Raw genomic sequence first — 27,014 nt, forward strand, 5'->3', positions numbered from 1 at the left:
GCACAAATATAGACACTGACAGAACAATGGACAATAAATGTCTTTATTTAGTAACCTTGTGTAGTAGTGCAGAACCATAAATCCACTGAGCTGTGATTTCAGTGCTCAAAGCAGCTGATTTTAATGTATCCCATGTAGTTGTTCCATGGCAACTCTATTCTTAGAAAAACAGAGTCAGTGTTGGATGAGCATGTGAGTACATCAAATATTGTCCCTGCTACCTTGTAGCTTTACAGCTTCATTAGCACTGTCAGAAGCTGGACCAGTGAGTCAGGCCAGTCAGTATTTCCTCTTGCAGATCTTTTAAATTAAAAGTCAACTTCTTAAAGAGAAATTTTTTTTTGATTCTACTTTTATTTGAAATAACAGAATGGAATCTTTAAAAATTAGAATGTTTCATGAGATGTAAATGACATGGGAGGTGGCATCTAGAGTCCATGAAAACATTGCTTCCCTTTATATCCTGAGCTGCTTCCATTGGTCAGGGAGGCATTGGGCAGTGCTGGGCAGGGGAAGTGCAGGTGCCTACAGCCACCAGCCTCGGTGGGCACAGAGCAGTGTAAACGGGCACAGCAATCACACCCTTCTCCCATTGCAAAAGTAGCACTTTGGGAATTTGAATATAGATAGATAAAGTCTGCATTCTGAATATTTAAAACATAAAGGACATCCTTACAGAGAGAATTCTTACAGGAACCTACTATGTGAAATGGTAGAAATCTGGGCAGGAGGGTGGGATTTGCTGCTTGTGTGTCAATAAATAGAGTGTGTGCTTTCCATTAGAAGACTTCCTTAAGCTCTTTATCTGGACGGGTATTTTCTTTCAGCTGTCCAATGAACTGCTCAGTATTTGTGTCACAAAGGACCAATTTAGTAGAACTGTCACCTTGTTCTCACTTTTCTCCCATCTCTTTTTCTTGCAGTTTCAGTGTGCACTACAGACACACATTTTGGTTTTTTTCCTTTTCGTGGGGAATACACCAACTGTGCCTTGCAATCAGCTGTGTTGATTACAGGGCCACACCATATGGCTGCAGTGGCTGCTGCAATCAATGCCCAGCCATGTCACACATGGCACTGCCACACTGTCCCTGCGTGGCAGCCTCTGCTACTGGGGAAAATGTCTGCAAGGCAGCTGAAGGTACAGCAACAGCAGGGTGGGCTCAAGCAAATCACTCAATCACAGAGACATTCCATTTTCCTATTTGTTGCACAAGGATCATTATGTTTGACTGATTTCTGTTGATTTGTTTTGTTTTGGTTTTTAGTCACAGAATTAATTGCTGCTGATATTTGGGCAGTGATTTTTTGCCATCTGATGGTGTCTGGGGAAAGCATAAAAAAAGTACAGCTTGTCAAATAATTCTAAGGTTGTCAATAATGAAAATTCACTGTATGTAAAATTTTCAGTGCCTTGCACTTCGTAGCATAACATTTTTCTCTGGAAAACTCAGTGTCTGGATCTTGATTATGAAACTAAAGTAAAAAAAAAAAAATTAGATATGGCAGCTAACAAAAAAATCCATTTCTAGTTTGGTTGAGTTTAGGATGGTTTTTTCTCTATTTTTGTCTCCTATCTAAGTAAAGTGGAACTAGGTTGTAACAAACTTGAATATAGCACATGGAAATTAAATGTAAATTCACTATTTAAGGCAACTGCCATGAAGCAGTGATTTCAGCTGAAAAGGATTCAGCTGTGCCCTGGTTTAACCTGCACCACAGGATCTCATTCTGGAAACTGTCAAAAGAATTGCTGGGCATCACTCAAAATATGGCAAAGTCAAGTCAAGGGACACTTTGAGGATGATTTTATTTGCACCTGGACTTTTCCTGTATGATGGTACTGAGTATCCCATAATTTGCAATGAAAAAAAAACATTATTTTATTATTGTATTTTAAAAATAATGATTTTTAGAGGCTTTCTCCCCCTCTATGAAGTCTGAAAAGATAAAGGCAAACAAGTGGAAAGGTTAGTCTAAAATTCCTCCTGAGGGAAGAGCTCTCTCTGTTGAACTGCAGATCCTCTGTCCCAAGCACATATGGCTATCACAGAACATATGACAAGGCCCACACTGACAGAGTGTGAACAAGTGATATGGTTGTGCCTCTACTTTTTCATTTTTCTAAATGAACTATTGAAGTTAGTCAGTAAATCTGGCACTTGAACTAGATGTGACTTTAAAAACCTAATCCCAGTAAATATTATAGATAGTCTATTGCGGTCTTGGAAACACAGCTACTTTGACATAATTACATAAAAATCCAGTTCTCTGTCCAGAAAGCACAAATCTTGATGAGATATTTTATAAGAGATGGAATAATAGGGGAGTCATGACATGGAGATCAAAAGGAGCAGGGAGCAAGACTGCAGATAAATATATAACTGCCTCTCCCACTCTGTGGCACACAGGGATATTCCCAGCCAGGTCAGGGAGCCAAATTTTCTCCTCTCAAAGCCAGATTCAATCTTTTTCCATAGAAAAATTGCTCCCAATTATGCGTGTCCACATAAATAGTTTTATCCCATGAGCAGGTCTAAAATCAGTCAATTCCTGTAATCTCTGCTCAAATAAATCTCAAAAGGAAATTAGGGAATTTGGAAATAGCTGAGGTTGGAGCATGACTTACTGAAAAGATACACACAATAAACTCCATGGGTCAAGTTCTGAGTCGGAGTTTTCCTTCAGAAAAATGAAAGCTCCAGTGGAGCAGGGGACACAACCTGTTCAAGGTGTGCAGCAACACACTGAGGAGCAGCCAGTGGTTCTGGCCATCTGCAGAGATGAGAATTTCAAGGTGGAGAGTATATTTTGTGCATTTTTCTAATGGAAGAAAAGGGTGATTATTGCAGTCCTTACCACAATTACAGCCCTGCCATGAATTAGCTGTTTTTTATGGCCTTCTGACCACAAACTCCTTGTGTTTAGGCTGGGAAAAAAAGCATTTTGTAGTAATGACAGAGCCAAACACCTTTCCAGCTGGTAATCCCTTGGATGGTTCCTTTGCTCTTGAAGATGGAAAACAAACATCACAGGAGAGAATCATGTATTATGAAACAAAGCCAAGCCAGAGGCACAGATGTGACTCTTGGAATCCTGGTGGTGCAGATGAGTGAGGAGCTTGCCAGTGTGGATGGAGTCAACGCCTTCAGCAGAAAAACTGCCTTTATGCTGTTTATATCCAATCCAGGTTAGCAGTGGAGATTGGCCACAAAAGTTATATTTTAGATTAACTATATCTGAATTAAATTGAAGCCAACAGCTTAGCCTAAAAATAGGGGGGAAAAAAGGAAAAATAGTAAAAAATGCTTGTAGAAAAGAGGATATCAAATTTCCCATCATATCCTAAGCTGACTTTCTGTTCTGACTGTGGCTACCAGGAGAAGGAAAGTTGGTAGGAAAGGATGTGCCAGGACATGTCCTTGTAGAGCAGGAGGAAAACAAAGGAATTAAATTTAAGTTCACCAGGACTTATATTTCTGCAGTGTCCTGTATGAGTTGTCTTTCTTGAGGTTCTGGAATCAACTGCTTGGGTGGGTTTTGTGTACTTTTGGTTTCTGGTTGGTTGGTTGGTTTGGGGGGGAGTTCAGTGATTTGGGGTTTTTTGGTTGGCTTTTTTGGGTTTTTGTTTATTTGTTTGCTTGTTGGGGGGTCTTTTGTTGTTTTTTGGGGTGGGGTTGTTTTGTTTTGGTTTGGTTTTGGTTTTTTGGGTTTTTTTTTAAATTTTCACCAGAAGACACCATTGAAAGTCATAAAGAAGACCCAGTTGAAACCTTTCTCCCAATTTCTGTCATTCTGTGGTTGATGTAGTCTAAATCATGGTGAGTTTTCATTCCTCTTAGGAAAGGGAAGTATATAAATGTTTGTTGTAAAAAAGCTGTCACATTACTTCCCCCAAAATAAAACCAAAACCCATGGCAAAAAGGCCACTTCAGTCTGAATGTTGCTCTTTGTTTTCCATGTGGTTGTGTATTTTAATCTCAATTAATCACTTGGCTTCCAAATGTAAAGCCTGTCCAGTTCTTTCCAATATAATATTTAATATTCTGTCTTCTACATCATCTTCTTAAGGATACAGATTGTTCTCACCATTCAGTTTTTCTGCACATTTGCAAATACAGTTGCACAGATTGGGAGCCTTATGCTTCTTTTTGTGGCCTTTAATCTTTTCCTTTAAAACTTTTAAGTTTCTTTAGTGTCTTTGATCCCAGCCACAATAAACCCATCCTCCCTACAGGGTTTCAGGCAATCCAAGATTCTGTGGCTAGGAAAGGCAATAAGAGAATAAGAGCTAAGAAAGAAATAAGTCTTGTTCTCTAATGACTTCTTATTTTCGACTGCTGATAGAATGAGAAGATTAAATCTCTAGCTGAAAATCTTGTGAGGACAATCTTAGAAAGGGAGAAGCATAAATGATTTGACAACAAATTCTGCTGGCAAAGGGAAGTAAGAATGTCATTCAGCAAACGTCTGGAATAAAGGAAATGGTCAGAGACAGCCTCGGCAGCAAATAAGGCATCGTTGAAATGGCTGAAAAATTCCTCCTGGTTTTGACAGATTTGCAAAGGCATCTGTCATCCCCACTTGTATCATAGAATTTTAAGGAGAGAAAAGGAATTTAGAACTATTTTCATATGAGGTGGAATATGTGGATCAAGTCTGGGACAGAGCAGGGCACATTTCTTTGATACTGGGTAATAATATATAATATATAATAATAATATAAGATACTGGGTAATAATCTCCATTTAGGCCATTGCAAATTGGCAGAGATTTGCATGTGCTTGAATTTATGGGGCTTGTGCCTAAACCATGGACAGATTCAAAGTCTCAGCTGACCTGGTAATGTCCATTTAAGTGCCATTTCCATTATTTTAGAGAGATTATGGTGAAATGCATCTTATTCCGGAAATAGTTCAACTGATTTCATCTGCTCTGTATTTCTGAATTTGTTTAGGCAAAAAGCAAGTGAGGAAGCTTATAAAAGGTGACCTATATTATATATCTAAACACAGAAGTGATTTACATCATCAATGTACCCAATTCAGAGAAGGAACACTACAGGAGAAGGGCTTCCCTTCAAAGTTCCACTTTGTTCAAATAATTAACATAATTTTTTGCAAAACAAAAATTAGAGAAGGATAATAAAATAAATACAACCAGGTTGGAGTTTCTCAGTTCTTCTGCAGTTTCAGATGTGTGAACATGTTACATCCAGCTCAGTGAGCATTCAGTGCTGCCTGTTTTATTCACTACCAAGATAAGTTAAAATTGTAGAGTCAAACTTCAGCTTTTCCTGTATTTGAAAGAATGATTTCCTGATTTTTCTTCCTACCAGCTGGTTCCTGTGTTCACTGGAGTCCATTGCTCTTTTTGAATGCCTTAAATAGGCAGCCCCAATGCTTTCAGAAATAATGAAGTAGCATTTCTGTTACTAAAGAGTTGCTGGCATTTTGTGTTTTTAACTGTTCCTCTAGAATTTAATTAAATCAAGAGAGCATTCAGTGCGTTTATTAAAAAAAAAAAAAGAAAACAAAAATATTTTTGCTTCTTGGAAATATCATCTATAGAACATTGTGCCCCAAAGGTAAAAGCACATTGTGAGCTTATTACTGATTCTGACAGTGGATGCATAACTTCCCTGAATTTCATGGCACTAATTCATGATATCCTTTTAGCTCAGCACTGTTTCCAAATCTCAGAATTGTGATGAAAATGTATTGCAGACACAGTGTAAGTCACATGGGTCACTGAGATGCCTAAATAATTAAATTATGGACACAAGCACAGAAGGATACTGTGCTGCAGCTGCAAATGACCTGGATTTTCAAAATATCTCCATCATTTGCCTTGCATAGTACAAGAGGCTTGCTGTTCCAAACGAGGTCCTAAAGCATTGAAATGTGTGTGCATGGGTGGGCTGGGGAAGCTTGCAGCTTCCACTGAGGCAGTTCAACCAAAATTTTGATTTTCATGTAACAACACCTCAGCCTGACTGTTCCCAGCAAACACCTGCACATTGCTGTAGTCCTTAGAGGGGGGAAAACCCACCGAGTCCAGAGAGTTGGGGTTTTTACACAGTGACAGGCTCTAGCACAAAGATTGGAGAATACAGTAAAAACAATCCAAATTGTTGATTTTACTGTTTATAAGCAAAGTCTCCATTCCAAAAAAATCTAAGGAAGAACAGCAGTGGGAACAGGAAGTGCTGAACACGATGTGAGCAGTAGGGTGGAGAATGTGTTCCAGTAAAAACTCGAGTATTTTACACAAAGCTGTTCAGGCACAAGCTTAAAATACATTCTGTTGCACAAGTCATTGAAACTGCTTGTAACGGTTATTCCAGGTGGATTTTGTGAGCGTGTTGTTCTGTAACAGCCTTGAATTTCTTTAACTCTTGCAGATTTTTGACAAAGAAGCTAAAGATCTGGAGCGAGAAGTCTGCTTTATTGATATTGCCAGCGATGAGATTCCCGAGCGCTATTATAAGGAATCAGAGGTAAGAGGCAGCTTGGCTGTGAACGGGTGAGGAAGGGAAGGTAAGAGGCTTTAGAAGAGCCTGGATAGGAATCAAAACTGTTATTTTTGTATAAAATATCCTGGTCAGTAATATCTCAGGAGCCTTTGGTCAGAGGGGAAGCAGCCAGCAGCCTCTTTTTATTGCAGATAATTCTTTGAAATGCTTTCCTACCCTTACCAGAACACATCCTGTACCAGACCTTTGATATTCAGCTGAATTAGTCCAAACTAGAAAAGGCCTTTCCTTTGTATTATGAAGCTCAGTGAAGGGTTTGCAGATCTGAGCACTTTTAAACACTCCTGCTGTCCTTACTTGCATCCCACCCTCATCAGTGAGCCCTGCAAAGTGTCCAAGCCCAGCAAAGGACAGATGTGCTGCAGTGACAAGGGGCTGATGCACAATTGCTTGAAGGGAACAATGTCACAAGACCAAGAGGGACTGAAGCACACTGCAGACTGCAGCAGATCTGCCAAAAAGCATCAATGGTAGCAGGCAGAGTCACTCTGAAAATTCCCTTGGAAATTGCTCCCATGTATATTTGATGGAGCACATCTCTGAAGAGCGTGCTTCTTCTAGGTCAATGCAATTCACTGTTTGAATCAGCAGCCACCATGCAAATGAAGATGAGGTCTCAATGTTTTAATCTCAGAGTGGATAAATGATGGTTCACAACAAGCAGCTAGAGAGGAATGATCAGATCTATGCTCGCATTTAATTTTGGAGATATGATTTGCCTCTGGAGCCAAGTCTATATTCATAGCTGGCAGTGAGTATGGCAGCTGTTTAACTATCTAAAATGAGACTACATAATCATTTTTAGGATAGAAAGTGAGGACTTGCCAAGGAATATATTTCTATACTATAGGAGACATGATTTTCAGACTAAAAATGTCAAGTACTTGTTATCTTCCATTTATATAGATCCTATTTTGAATGTTATGTATGGGTCATAAACCAAAACTGAGCCTACAGTAGAATGAAAAGTAATTTTATTACTTTCCTTAGATAATGAAATCTATCTGTTTAGTACCACAAATTATATAACACCTCATGAAGCAGCTTATTGGTCCCATCATCTTATCTGAGCTCCATGGCTTCTGGTTCCATTTAGAAATGAGCTGCTAATGGAACAGGTCAGCATTTGACTGTACTTTAAAGAAATCCTGTGAGATTTTTCATCTCATTCTCTGCACTTCAGAAATTGTAAACACAAAGGTGACGACCAGTTTTGCAACTTTCCTGCTCATTTTTAATAACCAACTATTAAGCATAATTTCCCTGTGATTAATCTCCAAATACAGAAAAACAAGCTCTCTTAAAGGAGAAAAGCATTTCTGAATCTTTGTGTTGCTATTTCAAAGACAAATCTAAAAACCTGATTCCAAGCGAAATGGAATTTTATATGGGTTTAAACTACAAAAATAGCCTAGCATCTGTTGTTTTTTTTTCTGTACTGATGGATGATTTTTCTGTTGTCTACCAAATTCTGTTTCAGAATTCATACAGAGCAGTAAGAACACCTTTAGTATTTAACTTTGTACATGCCATAATAGTGATAGTGAATTAATCATAATTTAAAATAATGGATCTTCCAAAGTTTACAAACTGTAGGGTTTTTATGCTACCCTATGATGAACATGAAGCCAAATTCCAATTTCTGATGAGGCTTCCTTCATAATTTAGACACTATAAAGATTTGGTTTTTTATGTTTCTAAATGTAATTTCCATCTGTTTTCAATCAGAGCAGTGATTCTATGCAAATGATAAAGGGTTTGTGTTTCCCAAATAGCAGCTTCAGATAAATCCAGTTTCTGTAAGCTTTTGAAAGGTATTTTAGTTGCACTAATAACAACAATTTGGCTGCTTTTAAATCATGTAATCTGAACTGATATGAAGTTTAGGGATTAAAAGTGAAGTGCAATCCTCAGGATTTAACAATTAGATCCCACAGGATAAATGTCCTGGCTCCCATCCAGAAAGACCAACGAGAACAATTTTAACTTCAGGCACGTCAATAATCTCTTCATTTCAGTGGCTCTTTCACAGGCTTAAAATAAAGCAAGTTCTTTACCAGGGTCAGCATGTTTGGCAGCTTCTAGAAATGAGCTTTAGTTTTCTTTACATCCTGACGAAAGCTCATTCCTTTTCAATTAAAAATATACTTGAGATTTAACAGCAAATGTCATTATTTAGCTGTAATACTGCATACTAGAAAGTGGCTTAAATATTTTAAAGCCTTCATACACTACTTCCTCTGCTTGCTCTGTGCTGGGACTTTGGAACCTGATGGTAGAAGAACAAAGCCACTGTGTCCTCCCACCTGTGATCTAAAATGTAGTTTTTCAGTTGTTCTGACATGAATCTTAAAAACAGATTCCATTTTCATTTCCATAATAGTGATTCACACATAAAAAGACTAAATAATCCTTGTATGTATAATACTACATTTGAGTTGAACAGCTCATTCTTACTGGTGCTGAGAGAGGAAGTGTTCTACAAAAATGTCCTGGCTAAAGGGAAAATTATTGAATTCAACTTTGTGCATATTTGCTTTTCTCTCTTTCTAAATATTAACTAAAATTGAAAAGTGAAGAATCCAGTTAGCTGGAGGCTTAAGGAGAGCTGTTGCTTCATTGCAGGACACTTCAAGGGAGCCCCTCCCAGTACCACTGGGGGATCTCTTGAACAGAATCATCCAAGAGATTTGGATGCCCTTAAGGATGCAGGACTTACCTGGCAGTGTGCACAGGAGGGCTGAAATCACCAGGTCCATAGTGAATCAGAAGGCAGTTTTGTGAGCTATTACAAACACTTAGAGAGTCCTGCTCTGTCGTGGGGCTGAGCTGATTCCTGCCTTTCTGGAAGGCTGGAGGAGGTGAAACTGCAGTAATTCAGGTATCCTAAAGCAGGTGACCTCCCTTCAACTTCATGACCAACTCCATTGTGAAGTAGCCACATCTTAAATACAGGACTTTTTTACAAGTGTGGGTCTAATCCTTCAAGTTTTAAGAAGTTTAAATGTGAGGTTCCAAATGGAGAAAGGTTGATTCTAGATCCCAGCTAACAAGGTTGCCTGTTTGTCTGCAAGGACCCATGTGTTTCCAAATCTGGATGTACATACTGCATCGAGAACAGAATTTTGTATTTCTGTACAGAGAATGTACCAGCCAGGTAAGAGTAGTTGTGCATTTTGTGAAGTCATTTCCTTGTGACTTTAGCACCCATGAATATGTATCACCAGCTATATAGACAGATATATTTGTCTGAAATATAGAAAAGAACAAAGCTGAGCTATGCTGAGTGAGGGCCTCCAGTGAATCATTCATGAAATGAAACATTTACCGTAGCTGTGAGCTACTGAGCAAAATGTCCAGTGCAAACATATTCAAGTTCTCAGAATTAACAGTGTTTCATTTCCTGTTTATAACAAAGCAACGGAGAGCTGGACAAATGGAATAAACTTTTCAAGCTGCTTCTAAACAGATTCCGTGCAGCTGCTGCAGTTTTCTTCTTCCATTGCTGGCCTTTCTCCTTTAGCACAGCTGCTCTGTGATAGGTCCACCTTGGGCCTGCCCAAGTGTTTTCAGAGTGACAAAACCTCTGTCACATCACTGAATGATGGTAGCTGAAATAATCCAGCTGCCTCAGCCCCCCTGGTAAGTGTGGGCACCGTGTCAGCACAGGAGTTCAGTGAAGTACATGAAAAAGTAAGAACATTTCCTATTCCTTACTCACTTAGTCTGTGAGTTCACGTAAAGGCTGGCTGAGTTATCATATTTTAACACCTCAGAACTGTCCCAGTATTTACAGTTCTTGAGTATTTAGCTGGATCTTCCAGAAAGCACCATTTAATGGAAATTTTTTTAAAGTCCTTAAAAAATTACTCCACATAAATGTCTGTGGTAGCATCTCTACATCAATATATCTTTTCTGAGCCCTGGTATAAAAGCTGAAATCTAAACCCTAGCAACTACAGCTGATGCTGAAATGCCAGATGACATGTATTAAACCCATGATTGGTTCTGAAATTCAAGATGAAACAAAATGGTCTTCAGCATAAAGAGGTAAAAAATGATTGCACTTCAAAAGCACCATGATATTGCCATAGGAGTCTGAAAAAATTAATCCAGGCATTACAGAGAAGGAATGATCTGTTTCAGGAACGTCTGGGTACTTCACAGAGAGAACAGGATGCGTGGCACGAGCAGGCTGCACTTTCACCTGTGGCAGCAGGCTCAGCCTGGGGACCTTGGCCCGTGCTGGAAGGACCACACAAGCAGCCAGGGGAGACAGGAGGGTGACAAGGGTGTCCCATGCAGGCTGCCAGCACACACAGGGACCTGCTGCCAGCTCCAGTCAGGTCTGGTACCATGGCAGAGCTGAGGGCAAGTGTGCCAGGCCGATTTGGTGGTTTTCTGTAAACAAGAAATGCATTTCATTATTAACTCCGAGTACAAAGTAACAGGTCAGAATTAACTGTGAAAAGTCAGTGCAACAACCCAGTGCTGTGTTTCCTTCCTGGAAAGGGCGTTACCACTCCATGTCTGATGCCCCTGACGTCTGTGAGGAAAGTTAAGTAAATAAATGCTAAATGATAAATAATAGACTCCATCAATAAACAGATTGACTCACGGTCTAAGTAATAAAATCTGGGAGAGTGCTATGTTTGAATCCATATCCCACACACAGAGGCTTTTATTTCATTGTAATTTTACATTTCATTCTCAGCTAAGCCCAGCTCACGGGTTATGATGTTTCTGCTCTGTTGGCAGAAGTGCTATTTTTAAATCACTCTGCACCTGGCAATAATGTATTGCAAATACAGAGTAGGTTTTGCTCCTCTAGTAAAAGGATTTGCCAGATGGGCTTTCCTAATAAATTGTGTCTGATAAAAGGACAAGAAGGTTATTTAAACAAAAAGATTTTAGCTATGCCATTACATTTAAAACAGATTGAGGATTTTGCCAGTAGATAAATCAAGGGGAAAATAGTGAATAGACAGAGTATTCTTTGGATGATGTCTTCTCTAGGAAGAAAGGCATGGGTATCTAAAAGCAAAAATAAGGAGCACTCAAAATTAATTATCCAATAATAACATAAAAGTGGGGTCAGAGCAAAGTTCAGCTTGCACAGGTTCTAGTTAGAGGAAGAAAAGCTTCAAGTATGTGCCACAAGTAATGCCGAGAGAAGCAGTGCTGGGTACCAATATAATTTCTGTTTGTTTTTAATAGAAAATGATCAGCCCTGCTTCATTTTTTTGTTATAGAAGGACCTTATGTGCCTAATTGCAGAAACAATTCCAGGTTGTGAGTCTTAATTTAGCAATTTGAACCCACGAGTAAGGCACATAAAATTATTCTTGTCCAAGTTCTCATTAATTTCTGTAGGCTTTGGATCAGGCATTGAAGAGCAAAGGATGAGCAGTCCTGGTTCCACCAAAGTCCCTCTGGCATGGCCTGCTGTCCATGGCTGTGATCAGTAGCAGAGGCCAAGGAAAGCTATAAAAATACAGAGGTGAATGTAGAGATTCTTCCCCTAAAAGCTTCCTTGTGTGATCCATAGCACAAGCAATTGCTGAGACAGAATATGTGTGTTTCTAAAACAGTCAAGATGCTGTTAAACATGTAAATTTTTTGCAGCTGAGTTAAAGCCCGGGGATATTAGTTTTCCTTACAAGAGCTCACCTGTGTCGAACGTTTGTGCCCTTTGAGCTGATGGCCCAGACATGGAATTCTCAAGTTGACTTTGCCCCATGTCACAATGTGCCTTGCATCCCCCTGCTTGGCTCTTGTGCAGCCTTTGAGTCTCAGCTCTCTGAGCAAGCACTCAGGAAAGCCTTTAGCACCTTGATCTTTCTATAGCGGGCTGGAAATTTGTTCCTCTGAGGTCTGGCTTCCATTCTTCAGTCTGCAGTTTTATAGTATCAATATGTTAATGTGTCCAAAGAGGCAGGAATTTTCCTAAGAGCTGTTTGATGTGAGTTGCTGAACTGGCTCTTCCCATGGAGTTCTCCAGCCAATTTGTGATTAATCCTCATGTCCTTCAAGAAAAAGGGAAGGATTAAGGGATGCAGAGGTGCCATCTCAGGTGCTGTATGGGGAATTTGCACCTGGGAGTGATGTCATGGATCAGTTACATTGCAGTTGGTGGGTGATTTGAGGACCACCAAGTTCTTAGTGATTCCCACTGTGTGTCCCCTTGTCTGCTGGGTTAAACTCACCAAACCTAACACACCCAACTCATAAAACCAATGGTGCAGGGCAGTTGGGCAGTTATTCATTATTTCATTTTTAGTTAGAATTACTTGATATTTGATACTGACTCAAATTGATTACACTAAATCCCTTTGGACTGCACTGAAGTTATTCCATTATAGTTCTGGTTATCTCTGAAGGATTGTAAATTACAACATTCAGAATTCTTGAAGTGTGTATCTGAAATGCTGAATCAAAGCAATGGCTCCATCACACCAGCACTCTGTGTGTGTGTGTGTAAGAAATAGCAGACCTTTACTTATAGGAAACTATTTTCCTTTTCAGAGATTCTTATTTCACAGTGGAATATTTTGCAGGCATATTTGAAATAATATTTTCTGTAATGATTTTTTTAAAGAACATCCAACTAGAATGTTACATCTTTCTGAATATTATGTTTTCTTCCCTTTTTTGTTTTTATTGGTGTTATTATTATATTGATTGCTTCAGGCAATGATCAATTATTAAACAGCTCTTTCAAACAGAAAATGTGTAGATCCATCTGTGGTTGAGCTTTGTTGGGTGAGAAGATTGGCAGTAGCCTGTGACCATGAGCTGTTCTGTACAGGGGGTGTTGCTTTGATAAATGATGATGCTGAACTGTTTTTATGGTGATTTAACATTGAAACCTTATTATGCTGTGAGCTCAAAGTCTCCCCTTTGCAAAGCCTGTGTCAGCAATAAAAGCAGTGACTTTCACAGGGAGGAAAGACTATCACCTCATTAGAGCTTTGTAGGGAAGCTTTAATGCCAGAGCTTCAGTTTAGGATAAAACCAGAAGTCAAGAGATAACTAAACAGTAGGGAACATGAATGCTGGGTGATACATAAACTCACACTGAATGAAGCTAAATTAAGATCAGAGTCGTTATCAGGGTTTTTTGTGTTTTTTCTCCTGATTGTCATCCATTTAATGCATAATTTAAGCACATGTTTAACTATTTTTATAACAAAGGATCTTCCCAGACCTTGGCACTGAGGAAAGAACACAGCTGAGCACTGCTGGTTACTCTTCAGGACAGATTTCAGAAGCTCCACTATGAACTCTCTGAAATTACATAATTTTCAAGTTCTGACAATCAGTGCTTAACCATAAATTATTTCTATGTACAAGATATAATTAGTAGGATTTGACATAAAGGGAAATAGAATTATACCAATATGGAAAATAACACTTTCATAGATAAAACTGTATCTTGTACAGATGAACAAAAATTTTAAAAATATGAGCTAATGCCTTTAATGGTTTTATGAAATTATGTTGTCATTTCAATGTTGTAGTTTCTTTGATTTCCCAGTTCCTGAAAGAGAAACAGAGTTGTGATTACTCAGTGTTTGCTCATAACTTAGTTGTAACCAGAGATGGATAAACTGCAAGTTTCCTACTTAGCTTAGGATGAGCAAGTGCACTTCAAACTGAAGATGGCATTGTCAGGGTCAGTGTTGGAGTGTCAAAGCTCCAGCTGGACACCATTTCAGGAGACAGGCACAGGTGGAAAATACAAGCAGTTCACACCAAGGGGTAGTGGAAAAGCAGGCTCTGAAGAAGGCACTTTCTTTTTTTCCCCAAGGCCATAAATAACCCTTGGAGTGCACTGCACTGTAATGACTTGCAATAACAGATTTTCTTCCAGCAGAAAATGTCCTGGATGATATGCTTGTCAATGCATCTCCAAGAATATGCTGCCATTGATTCACTGCCAGGCTTGGGTTTTAGGATATCCTAGTGCATATTAAAAGTCAATTTCCTATTACTTTTTCATCATATTTTTCAGCATGTTTTATGTCTTATCAAAACTCTTACTTTAGCAGACTGACAAACATGACTTCCCCTCCTGCATTTCCCTGTATGTTTGCTTTGTTTTGCAGGATCCCAAATACTTCAAGTCACAGAAAACTGGGAGAGGCCAATTGAAAGAAGGCTGGAGAGAGACCCATCAGCCAATTATGTGTTCCTACAAACTTGTGACTGTGAAATTTGAAGTCTGGGGACTTCAAACCAGAGTAGAGCAATTTGTACACAAGGTCAGTGAAACAGGAGCTGTTTCTTATCCTTCACATAAGCAGAACTCAAGCACTAACAGGAATGTGGCTGTGGCTGTGGAGAAGCCTGGGAGCTTGGCTCAGTCTGCTCAGACCTCTCACAAGGTCTGAAAGAGCTGGAGCAGAGCCCAGGACTTCACTCTGGGTACAAATGTAACAAAGCCCGGAGCTGCTCAGTCCTAAGGTTGAGAAAAACTACCAATAACATTTTTAGTGCTGTGACCAATACATGAGCTGAAGTATTTCTGAGTACAGGGGTCCCATACACACAGCAGTGAGGTGAAGAATTCCTCAGAAACAGACAGTGGAAAAGTTTTCCAATCAGTCTACTAAAAATTCAATTCATGAATAGCCTAACTGCGAGGTGATAAAATTCTTCATAGTATTGACCTTCTATATGTTTGAAAAACTGAGAAGGGAAAATAAGAGATCCAGAATGTCACATTGGCCAGAGATTAGTGGAATCTCTGCACATTCCCATGCTAGTCAAAGCCATGATTCAGTGCTGGCAACAGACCCAGTTCCAGTGGGAAGCTGGACTAGGAGCCCTTCAGAGCCAGAATGACTTTTTAGACACACAACTGTCAGAGGGTTTCTCACTTTCAATCCTGTTGAAAGACAGAGATGAGATGTTTTGTTGCTGCTGAGGCCTTTAACCCTTTCCTTGTTTGCAGGTGGTCAGAGACATCCTCCTGATCGGTCACCGGCAGGCGTTTGCCTGGGTGGATGAGTGGTATGGTGAGTGTCCTCCAGAGCCAGCCTGGGACAATTAACAGCAGGTTTTCTTTTGCTTTCATGGATCATCAGGTCCTCGTGTGAATTGTTCATGGAGGAGGTGGAACCATGTTAAAGGTCATCTCCTTCCACCCCCTTCCATGGGCAGGGACACCTTCCACTAAACCAAGCTGCTCCAAGCCCCTTCCAGCCTGGCCTTGGGCACTTCCAGGGATGCTGGATTTAGGCAGCAGGCAGCATCCAGGGATGCCTTTCCATCCCAGTATGTCAGTGGACCTGCACCAGTGCCCTCACCTGCACTGCAGGCAGGAGTTGTTTACATGGAGAACCTCGTGCAGGTTTGAATAAAACTTCTTCTTAGGGCTGCCTTAACTTGCAGCCATTTCCATACTGCAGTCTCCTCAGGCCACTGATCCATCACATTTCTAGCTTTTTAGGAAAGTTTTAAGCTATTGATATGGATTGCAACAAAGAAAAGATGGAGCTTTTCTGAAAAAATATGTACATAAGCATAAATCCTACAGGGTCTGATTCAGCAGCAGCTGCATGCAAAAAGTGTTGAGAATCCATGAGGCAGCTGTGGGAATATGGGCACTTCCAGTAGGACAAAGCAGTCTGAATATCAAACCAGTAATCACATTGTCTAAAGTGAGCTCACTGGGTTTGTACCTTTTACATGCATTTTCTGTAAGACATATCCATCATCACAGCTACTCTTCAAACAGGTTCTGAGGCAGGCCATGCAAATACCATAGGAATTTGGCAATATATTTAGAATGTTTATTTAGGCCCTCCTCAAGCCTCAGGAAACACCAATTTGGGCATTTCATGGGTGATGGACACCTCTCTCATCAGAGCTCAGAACCATTGTGCATTGCTCAGGAGCGCTCACTGCTGGAAACACATCTCAGAGGTGTCACAGCCCTGCCATGAATTTAGACATGAACTCAGTGGGCTCATGTTTGGAAATAGAAAAAAAATTGCTTTTGAAATCACAGTGTTCTTATAAATTTAATACTGCATGAAAATCTTGTGCTGTAATGGTCATAAAAATACTGAAACTGCTAAAAATATCTTTTTCTATTGGGATAGCTGTAAACTAGTAAGAGAATTTTATATCCAGTGAGAGAGTTCTTCAGAGCTACTTTTTTAAATTTTAGATTTGTTTCTTTTTTTACCTGAAATAGAGCAATCCATTCTTTTTTCTGTACCAAGTCAGGGAAACTGGTAACTTTAAATAAAACAACCTGACTTCATGTAAAAATTGAGCCCATAAATTTGCTCCCAGTCTACCCAAAAATATCTATAATGTGAGAGATGGACAATGTTACTGAGGAGCAAAGTATCAGCTGCACTTTGGCAGAGTCACTGATAATGATGACAAATGAATAGCCACAAAGCTAAACATACCAAATAGGATTAGCTCAAAAACATTTCATTATAGATTTTCCCCTCCTAAGTCTAAAATCTCCCTGCCAAAAATACTCTTTCCACAAATGAAATATTGTGATACACAATTACCTTGTGGATTTTTCCTTGCCAGAGTGAGCCTTTTTACTGACTAATATAGTGTATTTTTAAGAGCTTAATTATCAGCCTAAGTACAAAACCTAAAAAATCTGGGCTTAATAAAATATATAAAATAATCTAGTATCAAAAATATAATTTTTAAGTGTCTATTAACACCTTTCAAAATGAAAGTTTGAGAAAGACCTGGAGATGATGGTAGTCAGCTAAACTGAATCAAATAATCAGTGTAATAAGCAGTGTGTTGTGTTCATGACTGGTTGCTGTTACTGACCCTGTAAGTATGAATTTGTTTTGTTGTTTAATTTACTAAACTCTAGCTTTATTATTAAGAAATTCTATTCTCTCAGTGTTACTTACTAATAAAGAGCATGTTCTCTGCTTGGCAAAGTGCATCCCAGCATGTTACTGACACATCTTCTGAGCTTGTTTTTCATTCCAGACAACAGTAAAAGACTGAAAGAGTTTGAGTTAGGGGTATTCCATGTTTCCTTTTCAAATTCCTGTATCAAAATTTTAGACTGCATTTGTTTTTACTGATGAATAATGACATCATGCTGCCACTACAACAGCTGAAATTGTATCTTGCCTTAAAAGCTGCCTTATAAAATGTAGCAGGAGCCTCATGCACAGAACAAGGAGTGGCGTGATACAAGAATTCCCAAATCCCAGTGGCACGTCATAAACTTGAGGAATATGGGAGCCTCGAGAGCAGATCACAGTGCATGACCAAAGGGACACCCATTTGCAAGCAGACTGTGCTAATAAAATGCTCTTTAAGTGTTTTGAGTCAAAAGTTGATGGCTGTTTTTACGAGGCTCTGAAGTTACCAAAGCATCGTAAAGAACAGACACTGCTCCTGGTTTCACTCCTCATCCCCAGTGCATTCATGGAAAGCATGGGAATACTCAGAAGAGTCACAGGTCAATTATTGGATTATTTGTGTTTTTGCTGGAGTTGTGGTTGATGACAGAGCCTGTTGAAGGTGTTACCCATTGCCTGGTGTTCCACAGTACCTGATAGGCAGTGCTGGGTGACACCCCAGCCAGGCTGGGCAGTGCTCAGTGATCCTGCTGCTGGGATCAGCCTCATTTGTGAGATATTTCTAATTTTCATCATTCATTCAATTGCTTGAGGCTACACAACCATTAACATACTCAATATTAATTCACTTACCAGTTTAAGTGTGAGTTTCTGGAATCTAAACTGGTGTGGGCTCTAACACTAACAGTTTTGCTGGTTATGAGATGTACAATGCAAAGTTAACAAAATTTCTTTTTGCAAATGCTGGAAAGGTAAGTACATATTTATAATATTTCTGTATCTATCCTTTATTCCAAAGGATCTTCTAAAATCTCTTTAGAAGATCTTGGCCTTTGCCAAGGCCTGCACTTCAGTACTTCCTACCTACCTTACATTACACAGATTCTCCTAAACAATTTCCACTCCTTCCTGTTCTCTGACTCCCTTTGACTTAACCTCGCACCTTCCTTGGCTGACACAACTACCTTTATGAGGCAATTTTCATAAAGCTAGTTGCTCCTTGCTTTTTAAAAGATCCTTTGTTGGCTTCTGCTGAAAGACTTTGTGTTCCTAGAACCTTCTTAGGAAAAAAAATTAAGTTTGCACTGGATCAATGGAAAATGCCAACAATTTTGAACTTTTTACAGATATGACTATGGATGATGTTCGAGAATACGAGAAAAATATGCATGAAAAAACCAACATTAAAGTTTGCAACCAACATTCATCTTCTGTGGATGAAATAGAGAGCCATGCCAAAGCAAGAGTATGTCCATTTTTAAAACATATTGCCCATCCTCGGCCAATACATCTGTACAGACCAAAAAAGAGCAACCAATTGTTGATCAGTCAGTGGAATTTGGGGCGGTTTTGCTTTAATAAGAACAGAATCTTTCTCCAACAAGTGCAATCCTGCCTTTGGTTTGCACAGTAACTCTGCCACTTATGTGAGGGAAGGTGGGGTTGGGATCATATACAGCTCCCTGGCTTCCAGGAAAACACAATACTCAAATTTCAGTTGGATACATAAAGAGGAAGTTAAAAAGAATTTTTACTTTAGTAAAATAAAAAATAGTTAAAAAATGCAGGAGTTCACAGTGGTCTAGTCAAAAAGCCAAGAACATGGGGAGTGGAAAATTTCTATGGAACTCACAAAATTCTTTGTTTCACCAGGAAAAAAAAAATCTAATGAGTTATTCACTCTTTTCAAGGTAACTTTAATGTCACCATCATTGATTAGCTACCAACAATGTGGGAAGTATTTTCAGAAGTATGTAACAGTGGTTTGTGGAAAAGGACAGGTTGCTGTGTAAGTTCTGGTTCAGTCTGGAGATTTCATAAAGTATTAAATTACCTAATTTGAGCCCCACAAGTACAGACCTAAAATTAGGATTAATACTCTGCAAATAGAGAAGATGCAGCGGCCTTTGCTCCTGAAATGTCATTATCCCTTTATTTCTGCTAATGGTGCTGTGGAACTCAGTGCTGGGTTTAGTCATGAAATCAGTGTGGGGCAAGGCTTGAAGGGCTCAAAGTCTTTCCTTGGCTCTTGCTCAGTGCCAGCTGGCCCCAGCCTGAGGAGATGTTGTCTGTGTGGTCCCCAGGAGGGTAATTCTTGTGCTTCTGACACAGCAGCTTCACTGACACCAAGGTTACTTCTTAGTAGAGAATTAGTTCAGATTTTGGCTCGACACTTCAGGATTTGGTTATGAATGAAGTCTGCCACCTGTAGTTTCCATATGGAAAAATTGTCGTTGAGGTCAGAACAGAAGTTGTTATTAATGAAAAAAAAAAAAAAGTGAACCTGAGTCTTCCTAGCACAGTGTAAGGACTGTTTTACTTGAGTGTATATCAGCAGAAGGAAATTAAAACAAATATAAGCTAAAAAGTAAAAAGCAATTGAAGTGTTTAATGTCTGAATTGAAAATGAAGAGTCTTGGATGCTCCACTCAGCAAGACTTCAAAGGACAGTGCACTGAAAAGCCTTCCTGTCTCCTTCATTTGTCCAAGACAGCTTTTGGTTCACGTCCTACAGAATTCCTCAATCAAAATCCCTGGGATTTCAGTGGAATTTGGGACACTTTGAGTGCAGAAATGCTCGCCCACTGTTACAGGGTGTGAAACGAAATGTAAACCAGCAAAACAGGTTCAAACCTCTCTCCAGCATGAGTAGGTACAGTTCCCCTGGGACCATCTGTTTATTGCCAGCACTTTTGTCAGATCTGTAACAGGCGTCGTTCTCACTCCTAATGAGTGCCAGTGTGGGCTGGAGAGGTGCTGCAGGGGGGAGCCAAGGCAGCCGGCACCGTGCTCGCTTTGGTTTATTTAACCTGATGTTGGAACACACAGAAAGCTGCTTCGACCAAGGTTGCACATGTCTGCAGCTGGGAAAGCAGAGAAAAGCATCAGTGCCTGGAAAGCCAGGATTTTGTCACAAATTTGGTAATCCACACTCAGTGCTGTGCTTCAGACACTCGAATACGTGAGACTTCTTAATTGATTTAAAGAGTACTGGTTTTATTTCTACATTTTTGAGCTTTCGTGGCTCAAAGAATCTATAAATGGTCTACTGAAATACTTCAAATTTATGAATTTAACTTGACATTCAGCAAAAATCTTACCATAGCCTTCAGTTGGCTCGGCGGGCGTCTTGCAGGCACTGCAGGTTCCAGAAGAGCCTCGCTGATGTTGCGCTCAGCTCCCCAGCTGGTGGATGTGGCTGCGCTGGGTTTGCCGAGGTTCCGCCGGGGCTGCTCGGCCCCGCGGAGCCGGGATGGCGCTGCCCCCTCGCGGGCTCGGCAGCGCCGGGACAGCGCGCCCGGCTCCCCTCCCGCCGGCTTTCATCCCTCACCTCACTTGCCGACGTTTTGCGGGGATTGAGCTGTGCGTTTGTCACTTGCCCCGCGGGGTTTAAGTGCAGTTTCCGGATGGAAAGTTGGAAGCACGGCTTTGAATGGTGTGGCTTTGTCAAGGGAGAGCGAATTCTTTAGGCTTTAGTAGCGGTCCTTGCATGAAGCTGCAGCTCAAGTCAATGGAAGGAGAGAGAATGTTTCATCCCTTGGTAATTCCAGCAGATGAATAAACCATGACAACCCTTTGCCCACTTGGGTTTATAATCTAAATGAAACATTTAAAACCCCTTTCAGTTGTATTTTGTTTGAAGTTCTGAAAAATGCTACCTGCTGACTGTATCCAAATGTACTCTTTAGTTGCCTTTGGAATAGCTGGATTTTCCCAGCAATTCCAGAGGCAGCAATCTTTATTCAGCTCAGACCCAGGTAGAGGAACCATTAGCAGGTGATTAATGTACTTAAAACTTTGTTTCCTTTACATTGTGCTCATGGTGCTCCAGTCACCGCCTTACAATGGGGAGGCATTCATGCGGAGAATCACTTAATGAGATGCATGATAAGCAATCATTCCCTGCTTTAGGATTTGGATGGAAGTAGTTTAACTGAGTTAATGAAATGATTATTTGAAATTATTCTAACATGCCTTTGTCTTTCATTCCTTCTCGTTGAAGACATGACAATGGATGAAGTTCGAGAGTTTGAACGAGCCACTCAGGAAGCTACCAACAAGAAGATTGGGATTTTCCCACCGGCAATATCTATCTCTAACACTTCCATGCCTTCCTCCACCCGCAGTGCTCCATCTAGTGCTCCATCAACTCCTCTCTCCACAGATGCTCCTGATTTCCTAACAGTTCCCAAAGATCGGCCTCGGAAAAAGTCTGCTCCAGAAACTCTCACTCTTCCAGATCCGTCGAAAAAAAACTTTTAAATTAACCCTGCATGTTTCCTCCTGATAAGCCATGTCTGCCACAGCAAGAATGACATAACTCAGTTGCTACAAAGGTCGTGGTGGTTTGTGGGTTGGTTTTTTTGTTTGTTTCAGATAATCTTTCCAGTGTGGAAAGATGACTCCTTTCCTCAGACTTGATCCTTAAAACCTTCTGACAAGTGCATGCAAGAGAAAGTAGTTTATATATTCCTAAAGTAGTGTTTCAAGCCATATGGTGCATCTTACTGGCACCAATGGAACAGTCTGAGGGGATGCTATAAACAAAAAACAATCTTTCTGTAGCAGTATTCTGCCTGCAAACCCTCATCTAGGTCACAACATTTATAATTAGGAGTAGATGTTAAGTAAATCTGCCAAGGACTTCTGAGGCAAATTAGTGCCAACTAGAACGCAGGGTTAATAGAAAAAAAACTCTCCCATTTTCTTCTTTTATAACCAATTTTAAAATCTTTCCCACTCTCAGGATTCTCCTGTGTGTTCATAAACCTTTGACCTGTAACTCATTGTACTTGAACACCAACAGATCCACATTTTGCTTAATATGACTCAGGATTTGGGGCCTAAAACACAAAACACAAATCTTTTCAAAGCTAAAATATCACTGTATCAAAGCCCCAGTTGTAATTAATTATACTGACTTTGAGGCCATTGAACTATTTCTACCTTGCACAGAATTTGTAACGGGAACCACCTATTTCTTGTAGATAATGTATTTTACTAGCTCTCCCCTGTCCTTTTGTGAGCTCGGAGTGTTGGTGTTCCTCAGTGGTGTTCTGTGACATTGGAAAAAGCAGCTGAATTGTGCCAGTTGAGAAACAAAAGCAATGAATTCTGTCTTTTCTTCGCTGGAAAAAAGAGCTGTAGTCAGGCTGGGAGACCTTGAATGCAAAGGGAAGAAAACAGGAGACTCCTTTTTCTATCCTGCCTCACATCTCTGTTGAACAGAACAATCTGGCAGAGCTGGGCCCAGGCATTGCCTCGTTTGGGGAAGGGGGACAAAATCAGTCACTTCAAAAACCAAACCAATCATGGGTGATGTTGAGGAACCAAAAGTGGTCTTCCTGGTCTGTGTGTGAAATCACTCTTCAATCTCAGGAATTCAATTGTTGATAAGGATGTTTCCCAGAGGGAAGTGTAGATGGTGGATAAAGGAGAAAACTAAATGGCAGGAGAGGTCTCTTCCTTCCTTTCTCTTCAAAGCATGAACTGGGTGAGACCCTTTCCTCGCTGCCCTGTGTGGGGCACGTTGCTCTGCCCACAGAAGCTGCTATTCCATGGCTGCTGCAGTTCCTTCTCTAGGTGACATCAGTTCAGAGCCACTGTTCAGTTCCCAGGGAATGAGAGCTCCTACCTGAACCATCATCCCAGGGGGTGATACTTTGTGCCACCACTGATGGTTCATGGATGGAGGAAAAAAGAGACTCCTCCAGAGCTGAGCTGTCCCTGAATATTGAACACTCACTTTGGGGGTGCCCAAACCTGGGGCACAGTGGCTGAAATGCACTGAGCTCCTCGCTGCCTGCAGCTGCAGCACAAGTTTTGTGGAATGAGTGGTATTTAGGGGGAGGTTTTAGGAGCAGAAGTAATTCCACTGCCAACCTGCACTGAAACAAGTGTTCATTTGTCTGATAGGGAAAATCCTGCAGCCAGCAAAATCTAGGAGCTCTCTGCAGGTCTGCTGTGGTGTGACTTCCTGCATTCTCCCACGTCCTGTCCATGCTAGCCTTTGCTTTTCTTTCCAGAGCTGGCACTTCTGACTCATTGGTGACCTGATGGGTGATGCTGTTTTGTTTAAAAAGAAGCTGCTGTAATACTGCAAACAAAAAGTTCTGTAGGAAGCAAAACTTTCCTACATTGGTTTATGATTTCAGCTTAACAAGGGTGCACATTATGGATCATAGGATCATATGTAATTTTTTATTGTTATTATTCATTTAGTATCAAGATTGTAACATTGGCAGCAAAGGGAAACCTTTAAAAACGTAAATCTTTTCTCATTGCCTGACTTTGGCCCATACAGAAATAGTTCAGGTCTGTTCCACCTGAAAGTCTTGTTTCAAAAGATTTTTAATTTGTCCAAGACAAATTTGCTCAGCTCTATTCAGTGTCCTGGTGCTCACACAAGACTGTTCCTATTTACATTTTGGAATCTGGGTTTGACACAGATTATTGGACCACAGCAGTTCCATCTTTACTCGTGTTTAACTGATTGATTTCCAATACATTGATCATGATATTAGGAAGGTTTGGGGACAAGTCATTTGTGAAAATCATTGAAGAGGACAGATTTGAATATCTGCCTGGCAGAGATGTAAGAGAGACACAGATCCTGGAGTGTCAGTGACAGGACACTCCCTGCTGTTCCCTGCTTTAGTGTGCCACTGGCAGGGTCAGGAACAGCCCAATCAAGGCCAATTAAAAGATCTGTAATGTGTCCCTGCTTTGGATAAGAATACCCCAGGTTTTCACTGATTGTGGAAGTGCCCAGTGCTGAGTTTTGCCTTGCTTTCCCTAGCAGTGATCACCCATCAGGTCAATGATATGATCTTTAAATGCCTTTTTCTGTTTGGTTTGCTGCTATTTAGGGTAAGATAACTTTTTCTAGAATATTCTCAGCAGGCATTCAGGAAATTAAATGAAATGAGAAGGAAGGTCTGCTTATTTCAGTGTAACACCTTGAGGAGAAAGAGTTGTTTTCAGGGCTGATTTTTCCCTTTCTGTTGTGCTTTCAGACACGTTTATTAGGATTAAAATAGAGAGTTTTGCAGGTGTTCCTCAGTTTGCAAAATAAACGCTGTGATTACTTACTGGGTACAGCCTCAGAGCATGGTGAACACAGCCTGTGTTCCTCCTCTCTGCCACAGTGACAAGAATCTCGTGATGCAGCTCTGCTAGGACTTGGCAAGGCATTTTTTATCAAGGAGAATACAGTTCAGAGCAAAAACTGTGATGAGTTTGTTCAGGTTTCTATGAAAACCTCCAGGCTTTGCTTGTACTTTTGTGTATTTTGGATAGAACAATCATTACAAAACAACTGGCAATTCAGTGCAGCTTCAGAAGGGTCGATCTCCTAAAAAATCAGAAAGGGAGGGACCCACAAAAGTTGTTCCTGAAACATGTACTTAATCGGATTTCTTATGAATGTAATGGTTAATTTTGTAAAGGACTGGATAAATACTATGGAAAGAAACTATTTGACCTTGTTCTTTGGCTTTTTTGATTATTCTGGAAGGTGATTTTGTGACATCTAGTAGCCAATTTGCATTAATTGCTGCTGTAGAGACTTTGAAACTGAAATATTTGTTCCTTGAATTTCAGTTTGTAACAAGACCGCTATACTTTGCTAAAACTGCTTTGAAGCTTGCTGCACTATAACTTCAAAACAATGTGTTATCCTTCGAAATAAGCCAAATGTATATGCTTTTTATGAATTAGTGAGTGCAGTAAGAGAGAATTCAAAATCTTGTCAATAGGAGATTTTCTGTTGTCATTGTTTGGACCGTTTTATATGTGTAAGTTAAAACTGCTAAATAAGTCTAACAATGTTTTGCTTTAAATGAACAGCATGGTCATTGAATTATGATCTCCTGTAGTTTTGGTGTCACTAAAGCAGGTTTTATTGGTTTATTACATTTCAGCGATAATTCCACGTGATTCTGTTATGTCCAGTAATTAATTTCTTTTATTTAGAGCACTGATGGCAACATCAGGCAATGCACCACCTCCGTCAAAGAAGGACCAAGTCTTGATTTGCTCTGCACGTTCAATAGTGCAAGGCTCAGCAGGAGAATTTGACTGTCGTTTTCTCTTATCACTTAGTTTCAGTTTTTTTCCAAGTTATTTATTATTTTTAATATTGTATTTTCGTTGCATTTTGTTGTAAATAAACTACCAACAACTATTCTTTACAACAGTGGCTGTTTTCTCTTACTGGATCTCCTGTAGGCAGAAACCTCCTCATTAACATGTAACATTGACATTTCTACTCCAGCTCAAGTCACTTCCTCAAAATTAAATAGCACAAAGAATTAACTTTGTGAGGAAAATTTAAAGCACTTACTGCCTCTCCTGGGTTCCGTGGTGCCCCTGCTCTGTAAAGGTTTTACCAGGGCAGGTGCCCCATCAGTCTGGCGTTAGCCCATTCACTTGTAAATGACCATTTGGTTGACAAGGAACTTTTTCAGTGGGGAATCTAATCCTTTATGCAGGGTTTGGCAGCTCAGTAACTGGAAAATACTGGAAGAGAGACCACTCGAATCCTCTCAGGCTTGTCTCCAAGTCAGTTAATTTTAGCCAACAGAAGTTTCCCTTGCACAACGGTTCTTTATAAGGTTTTACACAGACTTTCTCCATAGAAACGAAGCTTTCCCTGCTCCCGAGGAACGGCAGCGCTCATTCAGGAGGGAAAAGCTTCCGGGCAGCGTGGGACAGGGCAGGGGGAACAAAGAGGGGACTGGAAATGTTTTAAATTGGAAATCGCACGGCGCAAAGGGGACAGAGCCCGCGCAGCCCCGGGGACGTCTCGGCAGCCGCGGGGTCACCGTGCCCGGCCACCGGAGCCAGGTGGGGCAGGGCCCAAGGTGAACCCCGGGACCCGCACTGACCTTGCACACCTTGGCCTCCTGCTCTGGGGTGGGGCTGCACCGAGATCTGCACACACCCAAAATCCTACACAGCAAAATACAAAGCGGTGAAAGCCCCAACGGGACCCTCCGACTGCGCGGTCGGCGGTGTCCCAGAGGGACAATCCTCACTCGGTGCCGCTGCCCGGGGACAATCCCGCACCCTGTGCCGCTGCCCGGGGACAATCCCCGCACCCTGTGCCGCTGCCCGGGGACAATCCCGCTCGGTGCCGCTGCCCGGGGACAATCCCGCACCCTGTGCCGCTGCCCGGGGACAATCCTGCAGCCCGTGCCGCTGCCCGGGGACAATCCCGCTCGGTGCCGCTGCCCGGGGACAATCCCGCACCCTGTGCCGCAGCCCGGGGACACTCCCGCTGCCCGGGGACAATCCCGCACCCTGTGCCGCTGCCCGGGGACACTCCCGCTGCCCGGGGACAATGCCGCAGCCTGTCCCGCACAGGGCACTGGCACGGGCGGGCCCCGCGC

General features: G+C 40.9%; 1 protein-coding gene across 4 annotated transcripts in view; it reads left to right on the forward strand.

The window, feature by feature from the left end:
* The window catches only part of PITPNC1 (phosphatidylinositol transfer protein cytoplasmic 1), an 84,296-nt gene extending 58,479 nt beyond the window's left edge, over nucleotides 1-25,817 (forward strand). For 2 of the 4 annotated variants that reach the window (XM_085556684.1, XM_085556685.1), the window contains exons 6-9: nucleotides 6,404-6,499; nucleotides 14,644-14,799; nucleotides 15,492-15,555; nucleotides 21,626-25,817. In XM_085556684.1, coding sequence (XP_085412810.1) covers nucleotides 6,404-6,499; nucleotides 14,644-14,799; nucleotides 15,492-15,555; nucleotides 21,626-21,885 — 576 coding nt within the window. In that variant the 3' untranslated portion in view covers nucleotides 21,886-25,817. Of the gene's footprint in view, nucleotides 1-6,403; nucleotides 6,500-14,643; nucleotides 14,800-15,491; nucleotides 15,556-18,749; nucleotides 19,925-21,625 lie in introns of those variants that run through there. The other 2 variants (XM_077787391.2, XM_085556683.1) reach the window with 2 other exon arrangements.
* Nucleotides 25,818-27,014: the final 1,197 nt, after the last annotated feature.

This window comes from Lonchura striata, chromosome 18 (assembly GCF_050655825.1).
Source record: "Lonchura striata isolate lonStrDom1 chromosome 18, ASM5065582v1, whole genome shotgun sequence".
In the NCBI taxonomy this organism is placed as follows: domain Eukaryota; kingdom Metazoa; phylum Chordata; class Aves; order Passeriformes; family Estrildidae; genus Lonchura; species Lonchura striata.